We start from the raw sequence: 27,120 nt of genomic DNA, 5'->3' as shown, positions 1-27,120 counted from the left end.
CTTGACCTGCTTCATTTAGTGCCCACAGTGATGCTGTGATGTCAGCATTTCAGAGAAACAGAGGCAGAGAGAGGTCAAGGGAGTTGGTCAAGGTCACACAGGGGGTAAGGGACAGAGCCAGGCTCTGAACTCAGGGCTGTCTGTCCGTAAAGCCCCAGCTTTAGCCACTTGGCCGTGCCACCTCCCTGCGTCCTGGCCATAGCTTACCAGCACACGAACACCGACACGGGAGGCAAGATGTTGGGGGTCATGATCCATGGAGCAATCCGGAATATCACGGTGTCCGTGAAAATGGGCGTCAGGGGAATCTCCTGGACGTGGGAGACGGAAGGGGACCAGAAAGTCTGGTCAGGGTAGCTTTCACGTCTGCTTCCTAAAGTGGGTGAATCTGATGACAAAACTACATTTATTGATTACTTGTGGTATACCAGGCCCTGGGCTAGTGCCGCACATGCCATTTCATTTCTGCCTCACAGCAACTGCAGGGGGAAGATACTACCATAACCCGTGTCTTACAGGTAGGGAAACTGAGTCACAGGCTTCTAGTCACAGACCTCTTTCACGTGGTTAGTCAGGAGGGGAGCCTGGATTTAAACCCAGGTGGTCAGGCTGCTGCCCTAATACTCTCAACCCCTATTGGGTCTTGCCCCATCAAAGTCCCCGTCCTGAAACCTGCCCACAGGATGGCCGGGCCAGCCACGCCTTCTTCTGTCTCTGCTTTGGGACCTTGCCCTTTTCTACAGGTGAAGCATTTTTCATGTTTCTCGGGGGAGTTTTTCTATGTTCAGATGGTTCTTTAAGTAAAGGTTCAGGAAGCTTGCTTGGAACCTGAGGGAAAATGAGTCGATTCTGGGGTTCTTTTGTGTAGTTGGCTTTGAACAGCTACAGGAAATGGGCACCTGCCCTTGGCAGAGACCGTGGGAGCAGGTGGGACTAGGGCCCTGGCTCTCCTTTCCTGCCTGGGTCTGCCTTGTGAGTCTCCGCTGGTGCCTGCTGGAGGGGCCAGTCTGAGGCCCCGATGGCCAGGCTACTCCAGGCACAGATGGGGGCAGAAGCCCTTCTCTGTCCCGTCCTGTTAGCGCTACCCTTCCTGCCTTTATTCTTCTGAGGGACTTGAGGATGCTTTGTGAAGGAGTTCTTACAAGTTTGGATGCTCACAACCACCCCAGGAAGCAGAAATTTCTGCCGTTTGTCTTACAGATGGGGAAACTAAGGCACAGGGAGCAAATTCAGCTAGCTGCCCAATGTCTCCTGGGCTTGGAACTGGGCAGTCAGACTCCAGAGCCCATTCTCATAAATGTAAGCTAGGTTCAGCCTCTTCTTCTACAGAGCCCACTGTGCCCTGCCCCCAGTACTCTGGAAGTGACAATGGGGAGGGGGCCCTGTGTCGAGGAGGGCAGCCAGGTCCCTCCCTATATCTGAGCAAAGTGGGCTGGGCCCGAGAGGTGGGAGTCTGGGGCTGCAGTCTTTGTGAGAAGAGGCCTTGTCAGCAGCACACACTCTAAGTGAGGGGGCTTCCCCTCTAGAGGGGCGGACGTTCTCCTTCTCGTCCAGTTTCCCCAAACCAAGAACAATGGTGAGTGCCATGTCTGCCCGCAGTGTTGGGGGGATGGGTTCAGCCTGTGGTCAGAGTTGGTATAACCCACAGTTAGGGTCAACGGTCAGTCTGGGGAGGGAAAACCTCAAGTGTATGGCCTCGTTTCTTTCCTGCCTGGGCATCTGTGCCTCAGAACTAGGACCACAGCGCTGCAGGGAGGAAGACAAACCACACCACTGTGGGGAACGCCAGAAAACCTCACCCTCGGGGGGGTCCCGGGGAGCACGTACGGCCCGCAGGAGGACTCCTAGAGCACAGCCCAGAGGAGCCTGGCAGGCAGGTGCGGGTAGGTTGGTGGGTGGGTCTCTAAGCTTGGCCAACCCCCACCCCCGCCCCAGTGCTTTGGAGCCTCATGGGAACCCCTGAGACTGGCTGGAAAGACTCCCACCTGGTCCCCAGGGACGGCCCTTCATGGTGGCTGCCTGGGAGCCCTCACCTCGGTCATGTACTCCAGCAGGCTGACGTGGATGGAGACCAGGCCTGGGAAGCCCTCATCGGGGAAGCGCAGGCCTTCCACAAAGAACAGCAGCTCCGCCGAGCCGCCCGTGTACTTGACCACGTGGTAGAGTTTCCGCCGGCCCAGGATGTGGATGTAACGTTGGCCGAAAAACGGGTCTGGAGGGAGAGGGGCTCATGTCAGGCCCCCGCCTCTGTCAGGGGGCTGTCCGTGGGGCAGGGGACAAGAGGGCAGAGTGACTCGTCCTCTAGGCACAGGGAGATAAGCACAAGCAGAAAATGCCACCGGAAGGGCCACGGCGCCAGTCATCGTCCCAGCACGGCCGCTCGCTCGCCTGCGGTGCGAACCGGACCACCTCTCTAGCTTCCGGCATCTAGAAGATGGGCGGACGCCCAGGAATGGCCCAGGCGCTCTGATAGCAGGCGATGACCGAGCACTGAGAGGTGCTGAGGAAGGACAGCACGTTCCTGCTTTACACATGAGGAAACCGAGTCTCAGAAAGGAGAAATGGGTTGCGGAGGTCATATAGCCAGCAAGTGGCCAAGCTGGGGCTCAAATTCATGTGCAGTTCTGAACCCCAAGCTCCCCTCCCCTTTTATACGCAAAACCCCAAGGTGCCCATTTATATCCCAGATTCCTGTCCGTGTGATGAAAGTCACATTGGCGTAAAGCTGCACGCATGGTGTCCGGCTGTACTGGCTCGTGGCTGGGCGGAAAGGCAGGTTTCCCCAGTGCGTCTGTCTGTCCCACTGGCGTCCCCCAGCTCTTTCCAGTGCCGTTCCCTCCGCTGGGCAGAGTTGTTCTTTCCTTCCAGGCCTCGACTGGGTCCCTTCTGGGAATTACGCCCGGACCCTCCAGACACCAAGCCGGGGTCCGTGTGGAGCTTCTGACGTCTCCTCCTTGCCCATCACAGCCCCTCTGAGGGGATTTGATCTCAGTGTTTAGTTCTCGGCCCTGAGAGACTGTCTCCTGAGGGCAGAGACAGGCCTGGCTGGGCCCAGTGCCAGCCTCACACAGGTCGTGTTTAGTCAATGTCTACGGAATGAACGGTGTCTTCCACACCACTCCCTACAGGAGAATTTCCAGGCCAGAGCAGCATTACTACTCTGTTCCCAGCATGGGCAACCTCTGGGGGAGGGGGGTGGTGGGCAAGATTCTAGACTTCTGTCTGTCCAACAGCAGTGCTCGGCCGATGACAATGCGGACGTGGGGAGTGTGGTAACATGGGCGAGAGCTCTGGGCAGGTTACTGGGGTGGGGAGTGGGGGGGAAGGAAGGCAGGACGGGGAGCATGTGAGCAGATGAAGGGAGACTTTGAGATGCCCTTTGGGGTGGCAGAGGTGGGGTACGGTGAGGCGAGGAGACAGATACTTGCATTGCCACAGGCATGGAGGCAGAACCCTATGTAGTTCCAGAAGGAGTTTCTTTATGCCCCGCAGAGCTGGAAGGGCAGAATCAGGCTCAGCTTAGGACATACTGCCAGCAACAACGGTAATGGTTAATCACTAGTCACCCGTGGGTCGGTCCTCGTGCAAACAGGGTGTATGCTGAAAACCAGCAGATTAAAAGGAGGAAACTCCGAAGCCTGGGCTTGGGACAGCTCCTCATGTAGGACAATGTGCTCAGGGGGACCCTGGTTATACATCTCGTTGAGGGCATGTGACCTTGCTGGTTATGACTTCCGGAGTCAGAGAGGCTTGGGTTCCAATACCATCCAGGCTTTACACGCCGCAAAACCTCAGGGAATTCACTTAACCTTCCCAAGCCTCAGTTTGCCCATTTGTTAAGTGGGGCTAATATCACCTAGCCACAAGGTCATTGCAAGATAGAATGACACAGCATTAGAAACTTAGGGAAACCTGTTAACCATGGGTGACCATCATTAACACAGTCGGGACCCGTAGTGTAAGACAAGCGCCTGAACCGAGCTGGCACGCCCCTTTCTGCAAAACTCATGGCCTTTATGTTGAACGGCTTATGAGCAGAAGGCAAAGAAATAATACCTCACTTCTCCTCCCCTTGGCTGGGCCCAAGAAATGAGGCCGACAGGCTGAGACCCTGGACGTGCCAAGGAGCTGACGGAGAAGATGAAGTCCTTCTCACTCGGAAACAACAGGGTGCGCCCTCAGTAGATCCTAACTGCTGAATATATCCAGAAGGATCTTTGTAATTAAAAAGTTCTCTTCCAGGCATTCAGGCTGCCTGCGCTGAGGCTCAGGGGAGAGATCTCAGGCCCAGAAGCTGGCTTGTCTTTGCAGAAACCTCCAAAGCTTCCCCAGGACTCCAGGTGGTGGGGCAATCTGCCTGGGCCTGGGGAGGGAAAGGGTCTGGCCAGGAGGCTGGGTCAGGTGGAAGGACACGTTCTCACTCCTCTGCAGGTGATTTTCTCCCTCCTGTGGCCTGGGATTTACACACGTATCTCTTTCTGGTGCTTGGGCCAGCTCCGGGAGGACTGACTCGGTCCTGGGAACAATGCAGCCACTGTCCCAAGGAGCCTGCTTCCCCCCGCCCCCAGCTTGGGACAGGCTGCCCGAGCACGGCCATCTTTCCCTGCAGAAACCAACAATGCCCTTCTCTGAGCAGCCCACATGCCCCTCGCTGGGCCTGCCAGCCACCCTGACCTCTCCTTGGCCCCAGGCATTGGCCCTACCGGCCAGCGCGTGGTCTGGTTTGGCAAAACCCTTCTGGTAACCTTGGAGCCATTCCACCTCCCAAGTGCCCAAGGAGACTCACTGATGGTGCGACCGACCGTCCTGGTTTGCCTGGGACTCGGGTTTCCCAGGGAGGGGGATTTTCACTGTGACAGCCAGGGAAGTCCTGGGCAAACGGGGACAAGCTGGTCACTGTATTGTTATTGGAAGAAGTCAGGCCCCGACTTCAGGATCCTGGGGCAGAATCTGAGGCTGGAACCCAGACATCAGTGTCTTCCTAACAGCACGGGGGACTTCTGTCTATTGCAAGGGTTCTAATTCATAATCATCAGAATGATCCCAGCCAAACCAACAAGGGCCATCTCTAGAGGGCATTCCATGGGCCCGCTCCTGCACCGGGTGTCTCACACATGGTCCTTATTTAGTAACCAACCTTGGCAGGGACTGTCATGCCCCCCCCATCATCCCCATGTCACATCACAGCTGAACCCAAGTCACAGACTGATAAGTAGACTTGTCCAGATGCAGGGTTTGAACCCTCCAGGCACCAGAGCTCCCTCTAAGGATCCCTTGGCCTTCAGCCCAGCTCCCTGCTCCTGGGGGACCCAAGTGACATGAAACATTTGTGTAATACGGCCTACTCTCCCGCATAGGTGTACTCAGATTTTGACGAAACCTGGAAATGTTTGCACAGAAGAAAGGGAAACTGCCACAGACAGAGAACCCCCCTCCCCATCCTACTCCCCACTCCGTTCTTTCCAGGATTCCATATTTCATGGGAAAACTATTTTAGACTCATCACTGCATCAGTAAGGTGCCTCCTGTGCCCCACAGGACAGCAGCCCTATAAGGCAGACTGGGGAACAGCAGTGTCTCAGGGCGTCTGTCTGCTCAGGGCCCATTTCGGATGGCAACGGAGGGGCAGGGATGAGATTATGGGGCCAGACTACAATCCACTCCCTTAATGAGCAGCACCCTCTAGATAATGGCCAGGTGCCACTATTAGCAGCACACTGCATGTCCCAGTTGAATGTCACGGTCGAGAAGAGCAGGTGGGGGTTCTTCTGTACCACTCCCTCCTGCCGCGCCACCAGCTCCATCCTCTGCGATTGCCTTGGACTGGACGGGACAAACATCAACAGCTCCGGCCCCCTGGGGCAGCAGAGCCGGCCTGACTCTGGGGACATTCCAATCTCGGGGAGGCCACTGCTAGGCCCAGGGTGGATCAGGACTGGCCTTGGGTGGCAGCTGTCCACTGCTGTCCGGGCTCAATCACTCCTTGCAGTGAGGGTCTGGGGCTCCCATGACTAGCTCCTCATGGCGACTGTCCTGGTGCTAGCAGGCCTGTCCAGAGGTGGTCCCCAGAGGTAGGCCAGAGATCCTGGGCCCCAGACAGCTGGGCACACAGGGGAAACCCCACCTCGCAAATTGCATGCCATGATGCATTGCATCATGGCAAATGGCAAAGCTAACTATTTTGCTGAGAGAGCTTTTTAATCCATAAATCAGATCTTGACAGTCTCTTGCTTAAAACTCTCTAATGGCTTTCCACTGCTCTCAGAATAAAATCCAAGCCTGCTCCTCATGCCCCTGGTCCCTGTCCAGCTTGCTGACCTTGACTCCAACACATCCCCCACCTCTGGTCTCTCCCTTTTGCTCCTCTAACACTCCAAGCTGGTTCCACTCCTCTCTGCTTTGTGTGTGCTGTTTCCTCTAATTAGAACACTCTTTCCTCAGCTCATGAATGTCTGGGTCCTTGTCACTGTGGATTTGGGCCTCAGTTCAAATGTCACCTGCACAGAGAGGCCTTTCTGGACGGCCCAGGGCCTGCGATCCCTCACCTCTGCCCCCGAAAGTCCCTAGTACTTGGTGGGTGTCATTCTCTCTCATTGTGTTCCTTATCATGCCCAGACCATCCCCTCCCCCAAGCTCAGGAGAGGGATGGTGGCAGAGGGAGACACACGTGGGGTGTGACTGCAGAGCTCACTGCAGGGGACCCCAGCACTGAGAACAGTGCCGGGTGCGGAGGGGGCTCAACACGTGTTTACAGGAGGCATGAACCGGAGCAGGGGGCTGTGAGGACTGGCTCTGTGGCAGAAGCATGTTCCCTACACAGCTGGGGCCCAGGATGTCCTGTCACCATCCAGAGGAGAGAGGGGCTCTGGGTTGTGCATAAACCCCATCAGCACCAACTCCTTTGAGAGAGGAGAGGCCTATCCCTGGGGCCTCCTGACTTCACAGGACAGCAACGGTGCTCCCAGGGACCATTACTAAGAAGCGGGTCCCGGCCCTCTCCAGTCACCTGCACCTGCAGAGGTCATGGCTGCTGGTGCAGGGGGTGGGGTGCTCTGGGGAGCAGGAGGGCAAACGGGGGCCCTGAGGAAGTTAGCTCAGTGAGCACCAAATGGATAGAAACTTCCAGAGGGGTTGAACCGGGGTCACTCACTCTCCACGTAGAACACGCCCACTTTGTCCGAGTCCGCCATGGAAATGTAGAGAACTATCTCGTATCCGGCGGGGAGGCGCTCAGGGCCTTTGGTCCGCAGGATCATCTGGGACATGTCCTTGAGGTCTGGCGCGGGGGATACAGAGGAGGTTAGAATTAAGAGACAGGCAGCTGCAATGTGAGCTCAGGAATAATGGTTGCTTTTCCAATCAGGACAGAAAACCCCACACATGTGTATTGTAGGAACCACAGAGAAGCACAACAACAGGCTGTCTTCTCTAATACCATGACCTGTGGAACTTTCCGGGCATTACCTTCCAGTCCTTTCCCTATGTGTTTGTGTACGTGTAACTCTTGTTACAAAACCATGGTTCCCACTGAACCTTGTTAATAGTTTTGTTTTCTGTTTTTTAGCAAGAATGGATTCTTTTTTTTTTTGAGAGTGAGAGAGAGAGCAGAGCAGGGATGTGCAGAGGGAGAGGAAGAGAATCTTAAACAAGCTCCAGACCCAGCAAAGAGCTGGACACAGGGCTTGATCTCACAATCCTGAGATCATGACTGGATCCAAAATCAAGAGTTGGATGCTTAACAGACTGCGTGACCCAGGTGCCCCAAGAGTGGCTATTGGAGTCCACCATTCCCAGGAGACTGAAGGTCACTCCTGCCTCAGTCTTGGCCCAGCCCAGGACTGAGCATGTGTGTTTCCATTGCCCATCCCCCCACCCATTCCGAGCGTGGGTCCTTCTGGCACCTTCCTTGCTGTAGACCTTCTCATGGTTCAAGTCCTCCTTGGGCAGCCAGGGCGTGTCTCGGTCACAGTTCACCAGCAGGATGGCCCCCTGGCCCTCAGGGCCCCAGGTCCAGGATGCCTGCAATGTCAGGGAAAGAGCTCAGCACCTTCTTGTCTACCTTCTGGCTGATTCGAGTTCTGCTGCAGACCCCACAGGACCCTCAAGAGACAGTCCCAGGATGAGGATAAACAGAGCTACCATGCATCGAGGCAGGGGTGACGTGGCAAATGTGAACCCCACGTCTCATGCCTGGAGAGGCTCAGTGCAGGCACCAGAGACAAGCTCAGGAGGAGGATGGTGGCAGAAGGAGACACAGAGATGGGAACTGGGCATTTATGAGCCTCAAGCCTGGTGTGCCTGTGTCTGGAAGGGGTGGAGGCAGGCAGACGGAGGGCGGCCGGAGGAATGAGGAGGCTCGCATTCTACGACAGGTTCTGGAGTCCCCGGGGGGGATCAGAGGGGAGACGCCTGGATGGACGGACACCCAGCTGTTTCCAGACATGCTGAGTGCTCCAAACGGGACCTGCAAGGTGATCTGTTCTCTCCGCTGTAGCCAGGGCCTTACTAGAACAAGCTCCAGCCAGATCATGTTGCTTTCCTGCTGTAAGCCCTGTCCGGGGCTCCCTGTTGACTTAGGATAAAGCCCCAATCCCTGACTGTGGGCTGCAAGGCAGGGTAAGGCCGGCCCTCTCTCCATCCATCCCCCTTCCTGTGGCTCGCTCTGCTCCCTCCATACAGACTCAGGACCTCTCAGGCAGGTGCCCTCACAGGTCCTGTGCTCCCGACACTGTCAGTCTCCCCTCGCCTGACCAACCCCACAACTCCTGGGGTCCTGGCAGGACCACCCCTTCTTTCCGGAAGACTTTCTAAGTTTCTAGTCCTGAGCAGCTGCACTGGGGTTACATTTAGGGCCCCACAGATGTTCCCTTTGGAGGCGAGCTTGGGACAATTGTGATGAGACGGTCACCTGTGTCACTCTGTTTAATGTGGCCCCTCTTCCCTCCTCCTGCCCTGGACCGTGGGCTCCCGGAGGGCAGCAGCCGACTTCTACTCTTTCCTTCTACAGCTCCAGGGCCTGACCAGTCCGGGAACATCAACAAATACTTATGGGACAAGGGGAGAGCATACAAAGCCCCACAGGCCTGGATAGAGAGAGTCCAAGGAAGTCTAGACCTGTAGGACTGTGGGACTTCACCAAGGCTGCAGAGCTGCTTGGGGGAGGCAGGGTGCCGTGGAGGCCTCCGTGGAGTCTGCTGTCATGTGGCTTGGCCATGGACACAGACTCGGCATCTCCTTGCAGCGGGCGCCCTACAGAAGGTGGAGTCCCATGGAGGAGCCGGGAAGAGGGGGCTCCCCCACACCTGTAGGTCTCTGTACCTACAGACAGGTACAGAGAGTCTGCAGCTGGCTGCTGGGACCCAGGCTTCTCCCTGGGCTGTGCTCATTTAACTTTTGCAAGTATCCATCTACATGTAATTTAAAACAGGCTTTGGGTTGTTATTCTGAAAGTAACATAAGCCACCAATGTAAGTGATCTAGAAGGCCGGGAAATGGAACGGAGAAGGAACCTTGCATGTACACAGAGCAAAACCAGTGGAGCTTAAACCCTGGCTGGAGGGTGAAGGCCACAGCCGAAGGAGCCGGAGAACACTGTGCTGCGCAGGCTAAAGACACACGTGCACCAAGCACACGGTGTGTTTTGCAAGAATCATGAGAATGGAAAGGAACACACCAAAGCCATTAAAATGCTCTTCTGCAGGGGAGCAGAATGGGAGTGTGGAACGCAGGGTAAGAGGGAGTAAATGAATGAAGATAGGAACCGATGCAGGGATGAATGAATGAATGGGTGAATAAAACAAGAGAGGGGGTATCAGTGCGCCCTTAAAGATAACACGCCTTGAACGAGAATGGTTTACGCGGCCTTCTGCTCCCGAGGGTCTCCCTCGGTCAGTTTTAAAATGAAAAAGAAGGCCGAGTCATAAGAGCGAATGCCTCCTCTGTGGCAGGACGCCGTCCAACAGCTCTACGAACCGGGTGTCCTGTCCTGTGGACGGGGAACCGACTCGGGAAGGTGCTTGGCAGCTGCGGCTGTGAGGCCCTTGGCTCCTCTGTGGGTTCCGCCATGGGCATGCTGTGTGGGAGCCTGCGCTGGGCCTCAGTCTCCTCCTCTGTAAAAGGGGAGCTGCCCGTGCTTGCAGGGAGGACCGCGGCTGACCGCAGCACCCATCTTGGGGCTCTGCTTTGCACCCCCGGGAGCCTCCCCACCAAGTCCGGGGCCGTTTGCCCTGGTAGCTCGGTACCTTTCCCGGGTTGTTCTTCTCTACCACACCGTCCCGGTCTGCATCCACATCCAGGGAGATCTCTGCGGACAGACACACGCATGAATCGTGGAGCCTGCCAGAGAGGGCAGGGTGGGGTGAGGGCCGGGAGGAAGCCCTGTGCAGCTCACACGTTTGCTTGGGCCCTGGGTCCCTGGAAGGGGAGGGTCTTGCTGCCATCTCAGGGAGCCCCCCACCGCCCGATGGAGGATGTAAGTGGATACTGTGCCAACCTCACACATGACGGCCTGGAGAGGGGCGATCACGTAGGGCAGGGATCCCCCCAGCCTTCATGGTTCCGCAGACGGTTCTGGGTGGTGTGTGGATGAGCCCCACGAGACAGGTCCAGGAGACTTGGTTCAGAGACGCCAAGTCACGTGCCCCGTGTGGACAGGCGGCATTAGCGGAACTGGGACACATTGCGTTTGGCCTGACCTGAAGTTCAGATTTTGAAAACTTTCATAGGCCTTCCTGACTGCCTTTCTCCGTCTGTCCTGGCAGTGTGCACACATGCATGTGTGTGATCTCTTCTAGAACTTCCGCCTCCCGTCAGGGTTTTATCTTGGATGGGAAGCTGGGTCTCCAATCCCTCTTGGTCTGAGGGTGCCTGTGAAAGCCAGGCTCTCAGATAGAGGTCTCAGTCTGGGGTCCCTGTTTATTCTTTCTCTTGGGGAAGGGGTATTTGGTATCTCTAGGCCTGTCCTAGGGACCAGCTTCATGGAAACCATGTGGGGCAGTGGAAGGAGCCCAAGATTAAGTGTTAGACAGTGCTGGGTTCAAACCCTGGTTTTCTGCTTATAAGCTGTGGGACTTTGGGCAGGCTGGACAGCCTCTTTGAGCCCTAGTTCCTCTACTGCATTGGAGGATGTCTAGCAGCATCCCTGGCCACCACCTGCCAGATGCCAGTGACATCCCCCAACTGCAACAACCGAAATGTCTTCAGACATTGCCAAATGTCCCTTGGGAGGCCAAATGGTCCCCCGAGTTAGAGACTAACAGGACAGGGCAGGGCAGAGCCGAGGAGTTGTCCCGAGGTGACGGAGTGTCACACAATGGATGAGCTGAGGCCAGGTCTTGGAAATGCCCCGTGGGCTCGGCCTCACGCGAAGCATGACTTGGACAGAGGCGGGAGCTGGGTGGGAGTGAATGCATTCCTGGTCTGTCCCCTTGGCAGGCGCGCTCTGTCCCTGGATGGGGTGGGGAGGAGGGTCCTGGCACAGGAAGGGCTGCTGATGTCACCCTTCCTGAGGCGGCTCACCCTGGCGATAAGACACAAGTCCTCTCTTGATTCCCTGAATGGGGCTTTTCTGGGTCTAGAAGGAGGCAGGACAGGGGAAACTCTCAGGGCGCTTGGTCCTTTGGGAGAGGGAGCACCCCAGCGTCCCAGCCTCTGCAGCCCGGCTGTCAGTTGGGTGCCATAGGTCGTGATTATTAGATAAGCTCGTCCGATCGAGCCCATCTGTCAATAAATCATCACTAAGCATCCCCTCATTCCAGGCGCTCTACCCAGCGGTGGGCATTCGGGACATCTGCCTACCCTGGAGTCCCCAGTCCGATGAGATAAATATTATGATTGCCACGACTGTAGAGGTAAGCGAACCCAGCCTCCGAGACGTTATCTGTCAGCAAACTGGGCTGATAGATAGCCTGGAGGCTGTTGCCGGGTAGGGATTCTCCAGACCAAGTGGGGAGGCAGGTACTGCCAGCTGCTTGCTGTTAAAGAGATTGAAGGCTCTGATGAAGGAACAGTATTGATTTTGGCTTCCAGACCTTCATGAACTTTCCAACTGGACACTCCCCAGTGAGTGTTGCCTTTCAGGGAGGTTGGCTTCCCGAAGCTCCTCCCTGGGAACCAGCCACAGTCCTGGACTCCCTAAGGAACCCCCCGTCTTTGCTTTTGCAGATAACAATCTCTTCTGTGGGTGCAGTTCCCTTCTCCCAAGGCAGAGTGCCTCCCATCCATCGCGTGTTCTCCTCTTAGTCACACCCGCAGAGACGACTTACCACTACCGCACAGACAGGGAGACCGAGGCATCCTGCAGGGAAATGCCCACAAAGTCTCCAGAGAGTGGAGAACCAGGCATCCCACTCAGGCCTCTGACTCCAGACCCCTGACCTTGGCCCGTTTCCTCTCCACTGACTCAGGCTGATCTCCACCTTGGGCTGTTTCTAAAAGCCAAGTCTGCCTTCAAAGACCCAAGGCTTATTCTCCTTAAGGCCATTCCCAGGGGAGCTGGCCACATCCCCACCCTGGCAGCCCTGGGACTTTGTTCTTTAGTTCAGGGTGGCAGCACACCATGGTTGTTGGTGGGTCCATGGACACAGTCGGTCACAGGAGAGAAATTAAAAAGCACTTAACTGTGTCTTACTTCATGATAAATTCCTTAAATTAAAAAATTTTGTCGATGTAGGGGCGCCCATATGACTTAGTCGGTTAAGCCTCTGCCTTCCACTCAGGTCATGATCCCAGGGTCCTGGGATCGAGCCTCACATCGGGCTCTAGGCTCAGCGGGGAGTCTGCTTCCCACCCCCTTCCCCCTGCTCCTTCTCTTTCTCTCAAAAAAATAAATAAAATCTCTAAAAAAAATTTAAAAAATAAAAATTTTATCGATGGAATATTTGCACAAAATGCAAAACAAAACAAAACAAAACAACCCACACACAAAACAAGCCAACTGCAGATAGCACCAAACACCTAAAAAACAGCAGTTTCCTGGCCATTCTATCCTCTCACCGGCCTTAGGAAATCTCCAGAATACCAAGTCTTATGCTTATTGCTCTCCCTTGAGACAAGTTTTAACTTCAGACAAGTTTCACTGACTTCCTGTTACAAAATTCAGACATGACGTCATCGGGCTCTCTTATCACCCACCTCCCAACCGCCCAGGCTTTTCCCCTTCAACATTCCCTCCAATGTCGCATTTAACTAGATTTCCACAGAGATGATCCTTGCAGGGACAGAGGACAGGGCCATCGTGACCCCCCCAGAGCTCTGCTGTCTTGAGATAGCTCTGTCTTCCCTGTAGGGGAGGGGGGTGAGGACAGCTGTTTCGGGGCATCTGGGCTCCAGATGACATTTCCCAGAGGCTCAGAATCCTACCTCAGCTCCCCAGAATAGCCCCAAGGGGTCAGGTGGCACCTGGGGTGTGGGGCAGATTTATGGGAAATGTCACTGGGATTGAGTTCAAGGTAGTCTGCCCTGAGAATCTAGACACCGAGGCTTCAGGCTTGACACAGAGGCATAAGCATTTTGGCAGGCTGCCGGACCCCAGCGGCAGGGGCAGGGGCAGGATGCCTGCCCTTCTTACGTAACTGGGCAGCACGGGGTGTGGTGGGGAAGCAGGACTTTCTCCCCCACAGCCAACTAGGGCAATCAGCCTAGGCTCTGGGGAGGGGGCACAAGAAATGAGGTCCTTAGGATGAGGCTAATAATTCTCAAGGCTCATGGCCTGCTCCTGTTGCCAGAACCACAGCCAAGACAGGGAGACCATTCTTCTGTCTCCCACCACCCCCTTCCCCCAGTCCCCTTCACAGGAAGGACTTTGCAACTCAGTCCTACCCGGAGTCTTGAAGGCGCCGTCAACGGGCTCAAAGCCTTGGTTTTACAGCTGGGAGAAAGTGAGGTCCCAAGGGGCGGGCTACTTGGTGAGGTCACACAGCATGTCCTTGGCAGGACTGGGAGCCAAGCCCAAGGGCCTGGTTTGGCCAAGGGCACCATGGGTTTGTTTCCAAGTCCCAGGAGGAAGACTGAGGGACAATAGGGTTCTTCAGCTTTGCCCAGGTAGAGGGAAAATGTGGCTCCCCCAAGCAGAAGGGCGAGAAGAACAAGTATTGACTGAGTGTCTGCCCCAGGCCCCATGCTCGGATCTCCGTGAGCACTGTGCACAAGGGCACTGTGGTTCCCTCGGGGCAGGTGAGGAGTGTGGGGCTCAGGGCAGAGCTAGGGTTTGGTGGATTCTGATATATCCCTGGGGGGGAAGCCCCCCATCCCGGAACTTTTGGGGTATTCCTTGCCTCTGGGGTGCCCTCCCTAGGAAGGGGCAATGATTACTCAGGGCTTGGGGCTCAGGGCCCCTGGAATAGATGCCTGAGAAGGACAAGACCCGGAGGGTCAGACAGACCAGCGGGCCCTGAGGGGAACCGATTTCCCCCAGGGTCCCTGGTAGAACAGGAAACGTAAGTTCAGCGGGTGAGGTTTCCACAAGACTTTATTTCGGCAATCTAAGGGACTGTCTTCTACTCTGGAATGATTCCTCTGCCTACTTTTTAAGTGTGAAAAATGTTACAATGATGGTGATAGTTGTTGGCAAATTATTTTATTTATATTTATATAAATAAATATTCACATATTTTTTTCTTCTTGGCCAAGCACCAACAATGTCAGGCTTATTACTGGGGGCGGGGTGAACGCTTTACTGGTCTGTGGAACCTGCTGTTCCCTCGAACACAAGCTCCCCAGTCCTTTGGATGAGAAGGGGGTCCAGTCCTGCCTCCTCACGGGGCACTGTTTTGCCATCTCTCCTGTCTGCCTGGCTTGGGGGTAGACTCGCTCATGGTGGCGTCAGCCCTCTGGGACCACTGGCCACTGCCCTTCCTGCTTACATCCTAGGTGTCCCCATCTCTGTGGGATTAGGTTTCCTCAGGGCATGTCATCTGAGACGCTGAGGGGCCATGTGTGCATATGAGGACCCTCTTCTGGGGCCCCCCAAGGGTGTCCTGAGGAGCCCAGCCCCAGGCCGGGCACTCCCCCCGTGCAGAAAGAGGGTCAGGGTGACCAGCCAACAAAACCCACAGAGGAAGAAGCCGAGGGCGGAGGGACATTGCTGCTCCTCTGGTGGTTGGAGGAGGAGAAGCTGAGTGGCAGTTGGTTGTTTTGGGGGGAGGTTCTGAGTCCTCTATCTATCCTGGCCATAGTTGGAAGAGAAGATTGAGACCATGACATTGAAGGACCGGAACTGGGCACACAGTCAGCAATCAAGAAAGGTCGGGTGTTTCTCCTCCTTTTTGAAGCACCCAGCACCGTACAGGACCCAGAGTAGGTTTTGAGTAAGTACGAGACATTTTTGCAATGTTTAAAGCACTCCGCACACAGCGGGTTCTCGGCAGCTGGCAGTTCTCTCGCCCTGCTGTGGGGCAGCTCGAGCAATGCTGAGTCAAGGCTGGACAGACAGAACGACCCCCTGACATGTCCTCCTGGCTTAAACATTATGTAATTAAGATGAAAAGGAAGATGTAAAAGTAACACCTCACCTGCAGAAGAGGGGCGTGTTGGAAGAAAACCACACCGCCCGAGCCCCCGAACCCGGGCAGGGGGTTGCTGTGCAGATGGGAAGAGCCCCGAGAGGGGGATCGTCCTGAGCCCCAGACCCAACCTGCCAGGGAGATGCTGTGTGACTTTGAACAAGTTCCCTAACCTCTCTGGGCCTCCCTGTCCTCCATGCCAACTGAAAGGCTAGGACTAGGTGAGTTAAGGAACCAGGCTGCCTCTCTGTGTTCCCAGGGCAGGATCTAGGGAGGGCAAGGGGGTAGCTGGGACTGTTAGGGACAGAGCAGACTGGCCATTTCCCTCACTAGGACGGACAAGCTCTTCTCCAGGCTGCAGGGGAGAGGCAGGGGAGGAACAGACTCTGCTCTTTCTTCTCAGTGGCCCACAGAGCCTGGGGTGGGGATGCTGACAAGGGGGGGCGAGGTGCCAGCAGACCAGGGTACGCCTCCTCCTGCAGGACATCCCTCACCCCAGGACAGAAGGGCCTGGGCACGCGTGGCATCACTTCTCAGGCCTGCATTATTCAGAGGAAGCTCCGAGTGTCAGGTCTGCAGCACCGGACTCAGGCCAAGTGCCGCTGAGAAGGGCAGCAGGGTCAGCCTCCCCGGGGAGCAAAGCACACAGGCTGCAGTCATACCAACTTACCGATGGCTGTGAGGAAGAGCCCAGCCTGGTCAATGGGCATAGTCCCCTCCTCCTCATAGTAGTTGACAGTGACCTTGGCAGGGAGGGGGTGCATTGGGAGGGAGAGAAGAGCAGAGATCACAGATCACAGGCAGGAAAATCTGCGGTGACCCCTTTCCCTGACTCACCCCTCAGAGCCTGTCAAGCCAATTCTCCCCAAACACACAAACCCTCTCCTCCAGGAAGCATTCCTGGGTTGGTGGACTGCTTCTCTCAAATTCTCCAACAGATAGGGGGCTCCCCTCTTCTTAGAGGGCATTAGGGTACTGATTGCTTACCTATGAGTCCTGGTGCATTCTGCTGTCTACCCGCCCTCCCATATCTGCCATGGTATATGACTTGCTCCTGCTAAGCATCCAGGGGTAGGGCTGAGGAGTTTTCTTTAAATAATGCCCAGCGCCATCACTGCCATGGGGCGCATCGGAAGTCCATAACTACAGAACCCAGCGAAGAGACGTCAGGTCTCAGCTTTACCACTGGGCAAATTGCCCTACTGCGTGGGCACTCAGCACCCCATTTAATACAGGAGGTGGCCAAGGACATTTGGGGCTGTAACTTCCAGTGATTCTAATATATCACTCAGCAGCCCACAGCCTTAACATTCCATGAAGCCATGTTCCACGGTCTGGCCCTGAGCCTCTGTGTCCGGTAGTCACCAGCCACAGGGGTGTCCCATGGCCAATCTGATCTGAGATGTGTTCAAAGCGTGACACAGACTTAGTGTAAAAAAGAACATAGGGCATCTCTTGGATTTTTTTTTAGAATATTAGCATCATGTCAAAATAATAATACGTGATCTATGGGGTTAAGGAAAACGTACTATAAAAATGGAGGCAGCCTGCATCTTTCTGTTCTTTGAGAATGGATGCTAGGAACGGGACAGTGACAAATGTGGCGCACGTTCTGTTCTGTCTGCGTTGGGTGACGCTGCTTGAGCCCCGCCCCCGGTTCCCGCTGCCCTCGCCCTTGGAGGACATCCTCAGCCAGGGTACCTTGTCACTGCTGGCCTCAGCGCTCGCCTGGCTCATGGTGACCCGCAGCGTGGTGCTGGGTGACAGAGGCCAGCGCTGTTTGCCGTTGGTCGCCACCTCCTCGGCCTGCCCGTCGCGCACCACTTCCACGCGCACGCGCTCGGAGTGCTTCAGGCTGAAGGTCCGGGCCTCGGCGGGGGCCGCGCTGTGGGGAGAGAGGAGAGGGGGTCATGGTGCGGGGAGGATCCCAGGGCAGGTGGGACGAGGGGTTTCCAAAAAAGACTCCTGGGGGGGGGGCGGGGCTGCAGCGGACCCCTGGGAGAGCCAGGTCTGCGGGACCCCAAGGACCCAGCTGCACCACAGTCACCCCGTAGTGGAGAGGACACTGGGTAGCAATACAGAGCCCTGGGGGCAGACTTCTATCCACCCAGCCAGCATGTTCGGGGGCGGGCCCGGGGATCTGAATTCTTAACAGACTTCCTGGTGCTTCTGATGGGCCGCCATGTGGGGCCCTAAGGGTGTGGGTACTGAGGCTTAGACCAAGAAACGAATTTGCACCAAAGGCAGAGCCCACCCCCGATCCAGGATGTGAACTGCAGGCAGAGGAAGGGCACGAGGCAGGTGTCACAACGCTGGGTTTGCCCAGGGGAGGAGCCTGGGACTTGAGTCCTCAAGGGGCAGCGATGGGCTGGCTCTGTCACACGGACCCCCCCCCCCCTCCGGCCACACGTTCCTCTCCCAGCTTGGAACTCCCTCCTCTGAGAGTCATTCCTAGGGGCTCTGGAGTGGTTTATCTACAAATGGCTGATAGTTTTGGAATTCTTTTATTTTTTTGTTTAACGATTTTATTTATTTGTCAGAGAGAGAGAGAGAGAGCGCGCGAGCGCACAAGCTGGGGGAGAAGCTCCCCGCTGAGCAGGGAGCCCGATGTGGGGTTCGATCTCAGGACCCTGGGATCATGATCCAACCCGAAGGCAGAGGCTTAAAGGACTGAGCCACGCAGGCGTCCTAGTATCCTTGGAATTCTTGAAAAGCCATGAAGATTTCAGGGCAGGAAACGGACTAGTTTGATTCAGTTGCTGTAGGCACGTCTGTGTGCCCCCCAAATTCAAATGCCAAAGTTCTTACCCCGCCTGACATGACTGCATTGGAAGAGAGGGCTTTCAGAAGATAGCCTAAATGAAATCATGATCGCAAGGTCCCCTCTGATCTGACTGGTCGCCTTGTAAGAAGGGGAAGAGAGATCATTCTCTCTCCCATGCTACAAGGAAGCCTGTGTGAGCTCACAGCTGCCTGTGAGCCAGGAAGAGGTCCCACCCTAATAGGACCACAGGGGCCCCTGATCTCCAACTTCCAGCCTCTGGGACTGTGAGAAATTAATTTCTTTGTTTAAACCACCCAGCCCGAGGTATTTGTTACTGCCTAAGACACTGGTTTAAGCGGAGGTGGCAGGAAGGACGGGTAGACTGGGGGAGGGAAGGTGCCCAGGGCAGACAATTTTGCTAAATCCATCCCCTGGTCTGAAGGTTCCCAGAGGCTGAAGAGGGCTCAGATGGATTTAGGTGGGATTCTCATGGGATTTGGGAATAAGACATAGGTACAAGTGTCTGCCTCAAAGCCACACGTGCTATTCGGAGGGCCGTGCCTTCCTGGGTTCCAGAATAGCCTTCCACTATGTTTGGGCATCGGAATCATCCAGGGGTACAGTCTAAATCTCCTGGTTTATTTGCTTGGTTTTTCTGTGGGTGTTGTTAAGAGATTAGTAGATCCTTTCCCTGGAGAGTCTGGCTGGCCGGGTGGAGGTTCAGCTGGGCAGCTGTGGCCAGGGGTTGGAGAGGTTTCCACCAGTGGTTCTCCGAGCTCAGCAGTGTCCCCTGGAATGTTTTTTCTGCATGCAGATTGCCTGGCCCCTCCTCTGAGTTTCAGATTCAGCAGGTCTGCAGTGGGGCCTGAGAATTTGTGTTTCTACCATTTCTAGGAATGGTTGGTGATGCTGGTCCAGGCTTATACTCTGAGAACCACTGGTCTGGACATTCAGCCATGTGGCCTGGTGGTGAGAGCCCTGGAGTGGCTGGGGCCATGAGTGTGAGTCTCGCAGGGTCTCTCTGATGACCCAGGCTACCAACAGTGGCAGAGACCACTGGTCTTGGGTGGGCACCGCAGGAGAGTGGGGACCAGGGTCTGGCAGTCCACACCTGGGCCTGGGAGAGGAGGTGGAAAGAAAAGCTCCAGAGCCACCCTGTTTCTTGTCTATTTGCCCCTTTTTACATTTCCCAGCTCCTCATGGGGCCACTGGGTTGATCAGAGGCTGGACACCTGTCGGTAGTGGTTTGCCACCTTCTATCTATCTGCAAGGCACTTTGCCTCAGTTTCACCAAGTGTGACATGGGAGTGTGGCACCAGGTTGGCTGGTGGCTGGCATCTGGGCAGCACAGAGGGGGCAAGCCCTGGGCAAAGGGGTGAGGAGGGAAGCAGGGAAAAGCTGGGGATCTTTTGGCTGTGTCCCCACTCTCCATTAAGTAGAGCCACTGATGTCACCTGGTTTCACAGATTGGGTTTCTGCATACAGTTCTATTTAGGAAAAAGAATGCTTTCTAAACTCACAGACAGGATGCGTTTTAGGACGGGACACTGACCATAGCTGCTTTAAGTGATGCCTCCTGCCTCCTTCCTTCCTCTGGGCTGGTGAGAAGCTGCAGGAGACCCGAGAGGCTCCAGGGGTTAGCGCCTGGGCCCCACACCCTTCTACCCCAGCACCAGCCCTGCTCTGAGCTGAGCAAACAGCTATTCTTGGAGAGGCTCTGGCAGAAGCAACAAAGGCAACCATTGTCCTCTACAGAGCCTGCTGGCTGCCTCCCTCCCCAGGAAGAACGGCTCAGAACTCATCCCCCAGAAACCCGAGAACCAGGGGCTAGGGGGTAGCTCAGTGGTCCCAGGGGGCTGCAGGGAGGGGCCCAGGATGGTAATGAGGGAGAGAATGAAGGTATTGATGGTGGCCAGGACCTCCAGCTTATGGGATGGAGGCTAAAGGTAGCGTGCCTGGGACAGGCTGCCAGTCCCCAGAACACAACCGTTCCGCCGACCACTGCACCCCAGTGCCCTGGACAAGGCCACACCCTCCATATATTCTTTGGTGGGAATAAATGAATGATTGAACTCACCCTTCTTGGTTTCCCAAACTGTATCACAGAGGGATTAAAAAAATGAAATCAGGCAACTTTCCTGCTTGAAAATATTCAGTGGCTCCTCGATAGCAGACAATACAGTAAAAGATGGGACCCAACCAGTGACATTCCGTCCCTGGGTCTCAGCATGACTCTCCAGCCTCTGCAGCCTGCACTATCCCAGGCAAATATCATTCCTTCTACCCTTCCTTTCCCTGACTTCTGACTTCTCTGCCAGACGACTCACCATCCCTCCTTAAAGACCCAGCTCAATCCATTTGTCTCCATCCGTGTTTTTTCCCCTTGTAGGTCCTTGAAGGTGGGGGTTGTCTCTTTTTCCTGTTTTAGCCCCTGGCCCAGTCCAGGCTCACAGTAAATCTAGGTGTTTCCTGCGGGAAGGACTGGGAGAACAGGGCTTGCTTATGTGGTCACTCAACCTGCATTGGCTGAGCACTTCCTAAGTGCCAGACACAGTTCTCGGTGCTGGGGGGCAGATCAGCAAAAGAGAACAGGTTCCCTGGGCCCATGGAGTACATGTTCTAGTGGAAGAGAAGAACTTTCTGTGGGTTACACAGCTGACGATGTGGTTTTGGGGGTGAGAATGGCTCTAACATAGAAGCATGGGGTGCCATGAAGCCCCGGCCTGCAGGTCAAGGAGGGCTTCCTGGAAGAAGTGGCATTGGAGCTGGGGTCTAACTCTATACTTTGAAGGACAGCAAGAGTTCACTAGACCAGCGGATCTTAAATTTGGAGTGTGCATCTGCATTATCGGAAATGCAGATTATCTGTTAAAATGCAGGCTGCTGGACCATCCTGTCTCTGACTCAGCTGATCCAGGGTGGGGACCTGGGAAATGAGGTTTACCTTTCTTTTTCTCCCCCAAATTTGCAGAAGAACAATTGACAAATATAATTATATATATTTAAAGTGTCCAACACGATGACTTGCTGTACATATACATCATGGAAAGAAACTGCATTTCTTTCCCCAGTTTTATAATTCATTTAACGGCAAATTAACAACAGTCATCTTCAAAAGCTATGATGCTGAATGTGCTATCATTTCTTGAGGTTGATCAGATCCCTAGAATCCCAGGCACTTCCCACAGAAGAGGCAGGATATAAATCAGACGTGGTCTATCACCAGCATTTATCAAACCAGACCTGGGGAAGGACCAAGCCTGGCCCCTTAGGCATGGTCTTAACATCGCAACTTCAGACTGTGTTTCTAACAAGTCCCCAACTGCTGCTACGGCTGCTGGTCCAGGGACCACAGTTTAAGAACCAGTGAACTGGACAAAGGGAGGAGGAAGAGGAGCAATTTCTAGGTGGCACAGACCACCTGGGTGGGGGCCGAGGTAGATCTTAGCCCAGTGTGTTGGAGGGACTGGAGGAAGATCACTGCGGCTGCAGTTTGGGGGGTGGGGGGAGGGGCGGCGGGTCAGGGGAGGGGAGGTAGCTTGTGGTGGTGAGCTGGCCTTCCCCACTGAGGGCACCGGAGGCTTCTGGGGGGGGCAGTCATGACTGATCTTGCCCCGAGGACAGATCACCCAGGGTGCAAAGTGGGGAAAGCATTTCAGGAAAGCAACGCCGGAAGAAGGGGACTCAGGGAGAGGGCGACCCCACAGCTGTCTGGGTGAGTCAGGATGGTGGTGTGGGACAAAGTGGTGGCTGGGGAAATGGAGAGAAATGGCTGGTAAACAAAGGAACTTTGAGCAAGACTGGAACGCAGTGTTGGATGTGGGAGAGGGTTGCTTCCTGAGCCCAGCCCAGGGGAATAGGCTTTGTGGTCTAACAGCTGCTCAGCCCCACGCAGGGCCTCTGGGGAGCCAGTCAGCCTCTCTGGTCTTCATTCACTCGGTGGGGAGGTTACTGGTTTGGCCTTGCAGGCCTGGGGTGCCCACTCAGCCCCAGGCTGGAGGGTGTGATGTGCCTGCTTCTGGCTGGCGTCTGGCCCTCCTAGCTTCTCCACCTGTCCTGGGCCTCGTTAACACCAGCCAGGGATCACCACCCCCCCCACCCCCCCCCCCCACCCCCCGCTCCAGCGAACCCGGCTCCTGGCGCCGCGGGTGTGACATCCTGCCCTCCGGTCTTTGTAGGAGTCTAAGGGGTTCGCAGGTGCCAAGCCGGCACGCAAGCCCAGGGTGAGCACCCTCAAGGACGCGGATGAGAGGAGGAAGGTGAAGCCTCAGCTTGGCATGACTAGAGATCTGGAGCCCCGTGGGTGGCTGCCCTGAAAAGGCCTTGCCTTCAGCAAGTCCCCTTCTCTGCCTGGTGACCTCGGCCACCTCTCTCCCTGGACACTGGTGCTTTTAGCTGGCCCCTCTCCTTAGGGCAGAAACAATCAAATCTGGGATCACTCTCTTTCCAGACAGCTTCAAAAAATCCCCACTGCCTATGTAACAAAGCCCAACACCTGAGCCTCACAGTCAAAGCCCTGGTTTGAGCTCATACACTCTTCACCCTTGCACTGTAGGCCACTGAGTCTATGCCCTTTCTGCCTTTCTGTCTGCATGTGTCCCAACAGTCCTGCCAGGCACCGTTGCTCCTGCGTGGTATGTCCTGGTCACCCTGTGAACCCCTGTCCATCCTTTAACTTGGTTGCCGCCTCCTCCAGGAAGTCTTCCCTGATTTCATCTGCCAGGAGTCCTCCCTCCCTCCCCACTTTGTTGATGCTTTAAACAGCACCTCATGCAAATGTTGTTCAACTTTTCTCTCCTGTGAATGTTATGGATGCTTGGAGGCCAAAGCTCATCACTGGTTTAATAATATTATAATAATCCCAGTACTAATTCATGATAATGACTTACTGAGTGTTTATCATGCACCAGGCACTGGTCTAAGCCCTTGGCCCACGTGATCTCTCTCCGCCCATCCTTTTGAAACCCCAGGAGGTCTGTGTCAGTATCATCCATTTTCACAGATGAGCGTGTCCAGACCTGCAAAGTGTGACCACTGGATCTGAGTCTCAGGGACAGTAACGGCCAAGTGCGATGCAAACTCAAGCTCCCTGAACCCCTGGCCTGGCTGCTCCCTTTCCGGGGGTAGGTCCAGAGGTTACAGTCTTCCCTAAAGGTCCTTTAGAAGGGGATGGGGAATCCTGGGCCTGGCTCAGGAGAGGAGCAAATGGAAAGCCCGAAGGAACCTCTAGAGACCCCTACTTATTTTGAAGGTGGGGTCTGAGGCCCAGAAAAGGGACACCGAAGGCTTGGGCATGTGACCTAGATAGGCAGACTTGGGCCAGTCAAAGCCCCTGGCCATGGAGCCTGGCAGGGCTAGGCCGGCAGAGCTGCCTCTGAAAACTGGCCTCCCCCTACCTCCCCCATCTAACAGGTGTCCCTGTCCAGCTGGGGGGTTGACACAGTGGTGAGCTCCTGCCACTCTGCTCCCAACCTGATGGCGGGTCCCGTGGGCAAGAAGGGAAACCTCTGCGGGACCCCAGTTGTGTCTGGGTCTGTGGGCTGCACACGCAGGGTACCAGGTCCTCCTTAGAACCCTGCCTCCCCCCGAGGAACTAGCCTGAAACCAGAGCTGCAAAACAGCTCCTGGCAAGACCTCCTTTTTAGGGTTGAGAGTGCTGGGTGCTGTTCTAATTTATGAGGCCACCTGATCTGGCCTTATTCCTTAGGAGCAAGTGCTGCTCTGGCCAAGCTCGGCCACATGCCCTTGACCTTCCACTGGCCAGTCCAACAGCGCTCATCCCTTGAGGCTGGGGGTGGGGAGCTCAGCCCAGTGACGGGCCGATCTACATGCATCACTGGCCACATCCATCCATTCATTTACTCAGTGAAGGAGGCCTTCATTGATGTGAGGGCTGGAGGTACAGGGGAGTAAGGAAGGCAGGGTGGAGGGGAAACACCCCAAACATAAGTCCTTAGAAGGCAGCCAGGCAGAGTAGTCTGGGGCTGGGGTCAGGCAGTGCCATCATTTACCTGCTGTGCCAACTTGGACAAATGTTCCTTATCTCAGTTTCCCCAACCAAGGGGGCCAGCAACCGTAGCTAACTCCTAAAATTGTTGTGAGGTTTAAACACATGTAAATTATTAAATACATGTGAGATGAGTATGGAAGGTGTTAGGAACGCAGTCTGATACAGAATATATGTTCAATAAATGTTATCCAGTAATATTAAGTAAATAAGATCTGCCGGTGGAAAAATGGCATGGAGGCAGAGAATGCTTGGGGCTTGAGATAGTGTGTCATGAAATGAGGGTAATGAAGAATGCTTCTCAGAGGAGGTGATGTGTGAGCTAAGCCTTGGTGGATGAAGTGTCAGGCTTGCAGAGGTTTGGGGAATGGTACTCCAGACAGAGGGAACAGCACGTACAAAGGTCCTGTGGCACAAATGAGCTTAGTGTGGTCAAGAGCTAATAGCATCCACAAAATTAACGTGGCCAGAGTAGAATGTGTGTAGGGTAGTTGGCAGGAGATGGGATCTGTGAGGCAGGGCCTGGCACTCTCAGGGATGGGGACACCATGGCACCCCAGTTCTCTAATGCTTCTAACTGGATCACAGACCCCCCATCCTTAGCCTTTGTCCTAAGGATACTTTCTAAAACACTCACACCAACCAAGAAACAAGAAGGAAGTCCAAGAAGGGTCAAGGGAGTGAGATGGTGAATTTTGATTCTCCAGGCTCTTCCCCAAGGTGGGGTACATCTCTGTACCCCTCTCTGTTTCCCCAGCATTTTACTGTGCTCGCGTCTCTTGCCCTGGTACCCTTGGCCAGCTTCTGCCTTGGGGTATCCCACGGGAGGGGGCGGGGGAATCACTCCCACCCCCCATCTCTTCCTGATGTCAGTTGTAATTAGGAGAACGCTCCACAGAGGCAAGAGACCATTGTTAAGGTCTTCTGTGTCCTAAAGCTTCTGCAGGCTTTAGGAAACAGATCCTGACCTTTCTCCACCAGAGAGAAGGGTATGCCTCTGACTCCCCTGGACAGATGCATAGACCAAGGGAGGGAGAGGAGGAGCTGTCTACACAGCCCGGTTTGTGGGTCAGTGGGACAATCAGGCACAGTGTGATCACCCCCGTTACCAGACTCCAAGGCTGCCCTTTCTCTGATCCCTCCTGGCTCTGGGGGTGTCTCCTCACGGAAACCAGAGGTGAGCGGGGAGGTTGAAATCAACATGGAGAAGCCATTCTCTCTCTGCTCTCTCCAGCTGCAAGCCCGAAGCAGAGGGGAACCGGGGCCAGCCCCAGTGAGGAAGCATCTGGCAAGTCAAGGGACTGTCGGGGGAGATGGTGTGGGCAAGGCGTACACGTACCAGATCTAAGAGAAGATGCTTGGGATGGAGAGAAGGAAACAGCAAGTACCTTTAACAACTGCAAAGTAAATCTCTAGGAAAAAAACCGACTTCCTTTTTCTGTGCATTTATTTACTTATAGCTCACTAGAAACCAGCACGCAGAAAGTGCCTGGGTCAGGACATCTACCCCCAGGGGCCAGTGTGGCTGGGAGAGGGTGGGTCAACCACAGGGTCTGCTGAGAACCCCCCCCGTGTAGCCTCCTCACCCACAGCTGTGGCCCCCACTGTGTGTCTGTGGGAAAGGGGGGCCATGCATGCATCTCAGGAAAGGGGGCCCGAGCCCCTGGGAAGAAGGGGTGGGTGTTGAGACCTGTTCACTCACTTTTGTCACTCGGGAAGTGAGGGGTCCAAACACACTCCCTTACTAGCTGGGTCCAGGGTCCACAAGGCCTTGTCCCTTGATGTCTCTCTCCTTGGAGGCCCTGGGCGGAGGGGGAGGACTCATGTGGGATATAGAGTCAGAACCTGTATCTGGGTCCAGAAGGGCTCTGTAGGAAGTGCAGGGTCAAAAGGGGGTGGGTGGAGGGTCTTGAGGCATTCTGGAGGGAGGAAGAAACACTGGCTGAGAGGGTCACCCAGTTCAACTTGCTAGTTTAAAAGTCACACAGAATACAGTGGAGGGTAAGAGCACAGGTTCTGAGTCAAACAGAGCCGGACCCGAATCCCGTCTGACATCAGGCGACTGGCCTCACGTCTCTGAGCCTTGCTTCCTCATCTAGAAAATGAGATGATCTCAGCCTGACCCCCAAGGTCCGTGGTGAGAAAGAGACAAGAGAATGCATTTGGTTTCCAAGGGCTCACTAAAATCCCTGCTATTATTAAAATGGACCCTAGTCCTTATCACCACAGATACTAGGAGTGGCAGGAGGAGTAACAGCCCATCTCCTTCGTTCTGAAAGAGGCTTCCTTCCACTCAACCAGTGGTTCGCAGCTGGAGGTGTTTTTGTCCTCCTGCTGGGGGCTGCTGCCATTATCTGGAGACATTTTAGGTCGTCACAGCAACAGGGGACTTACTACAGGCATCTAGAGTTTAGAAGTCAGGGGTGTCGCTGAACATTGCACAGGACAGCCCCCCGCAACAAACAATTATCTGGCTCCAAATGCACTAGTGTTGAGGGTTGGAACCCCAGCCTGGACTGTTCAGGATGGTGGCAACCAGGCACCTGTGTCTACTGAGCGCCCAAGATTCAGTGAGTCTGTACCAAGACGAGCCCTAAGTATAAAACACATATTGGGGGTGCCTGGGTGGCTCAGTGGGTTAAAGCCTCTGCCTTCGGCTCAGATCATGATCCCAGGGTCCTGGGATCGAGTCCTGCATCAGGCTCTCTGCTCCACAGGGCTCTGCTTCCTCCTCTCTCCGCCTGCCTCTCTGCCTACTTGTGATCTCTGTCTGTCAAATAAATAAATAAATAAATCTTAAAAAAAAAGTAAAACGCTCGTTGAATTTCAAAGACTTAGTATGAAAAAGA

At 55.1% G+C, this 27,120-nt stretch overlaps 1 protein-coding gene and 1 pseudogene across 1 annotated transcript in view; both read right to left on the bottom strand.

The window, feature by feature from the left end:
* Window positions 1–27,120, bottom strand: part of PADI2 (peptidyl arginine deiminase 2) — a 41,017-nt gene that overhangs the window by 11,620 nt on the left and 2,277 nt on the right. Inside the window, exons 2-8 of the mRNA XM_032302050.1 lie at window positions 17,202–17,385; window positions 16,171–16,243; window positions 10,242–10,303; window positions 7,902–8,019; window positions 7,151–7,276; window positions 2,034–2,212; window positions 208–311 (exon numbers count right to left, since the gene is read on the bottom strand). Coding sequence (XP_032157941.1) covers window positions 208–311; window positions 2,034–2,212; window positions 7,151–7,276; window positions 7,902–8,019; window positions 10,242–10,303; window positions 16,171–16,243; window positions 17,202–17,385 — 846 coding nt within the window. The remainder of the gene's footprint in view (window positions 1–207; window positions 312–2,033; window positions 2,213–7,150; window positions 7,277–7,901; window positions 8,020–10,241; window positions 10,304–16,170; window positions 16,244–17,201; window positions 17,386–27,120) is intronic.
* Window positions 21,479–21,562, bottom strand: LOC116568379 (annotated as a pseudogene).

This window comes from Mustela erminea, chromosome 10 (genome assembly GCF_009829155.1).
Source record: "Mustela erminea isolate mMusErm1 chromosome 10, mMusErm1.Pri, whole genome shotgun sequence".
Taxonomy (NCBI): Eukaryota; Metazoa; Chordata; class Mammalia; order Carnivora; family Mustelidae; genus Mustela; species Mustela erminea.
This window is presented reverse-complemented; position numbering and strand designations above follow the sequence as displayed.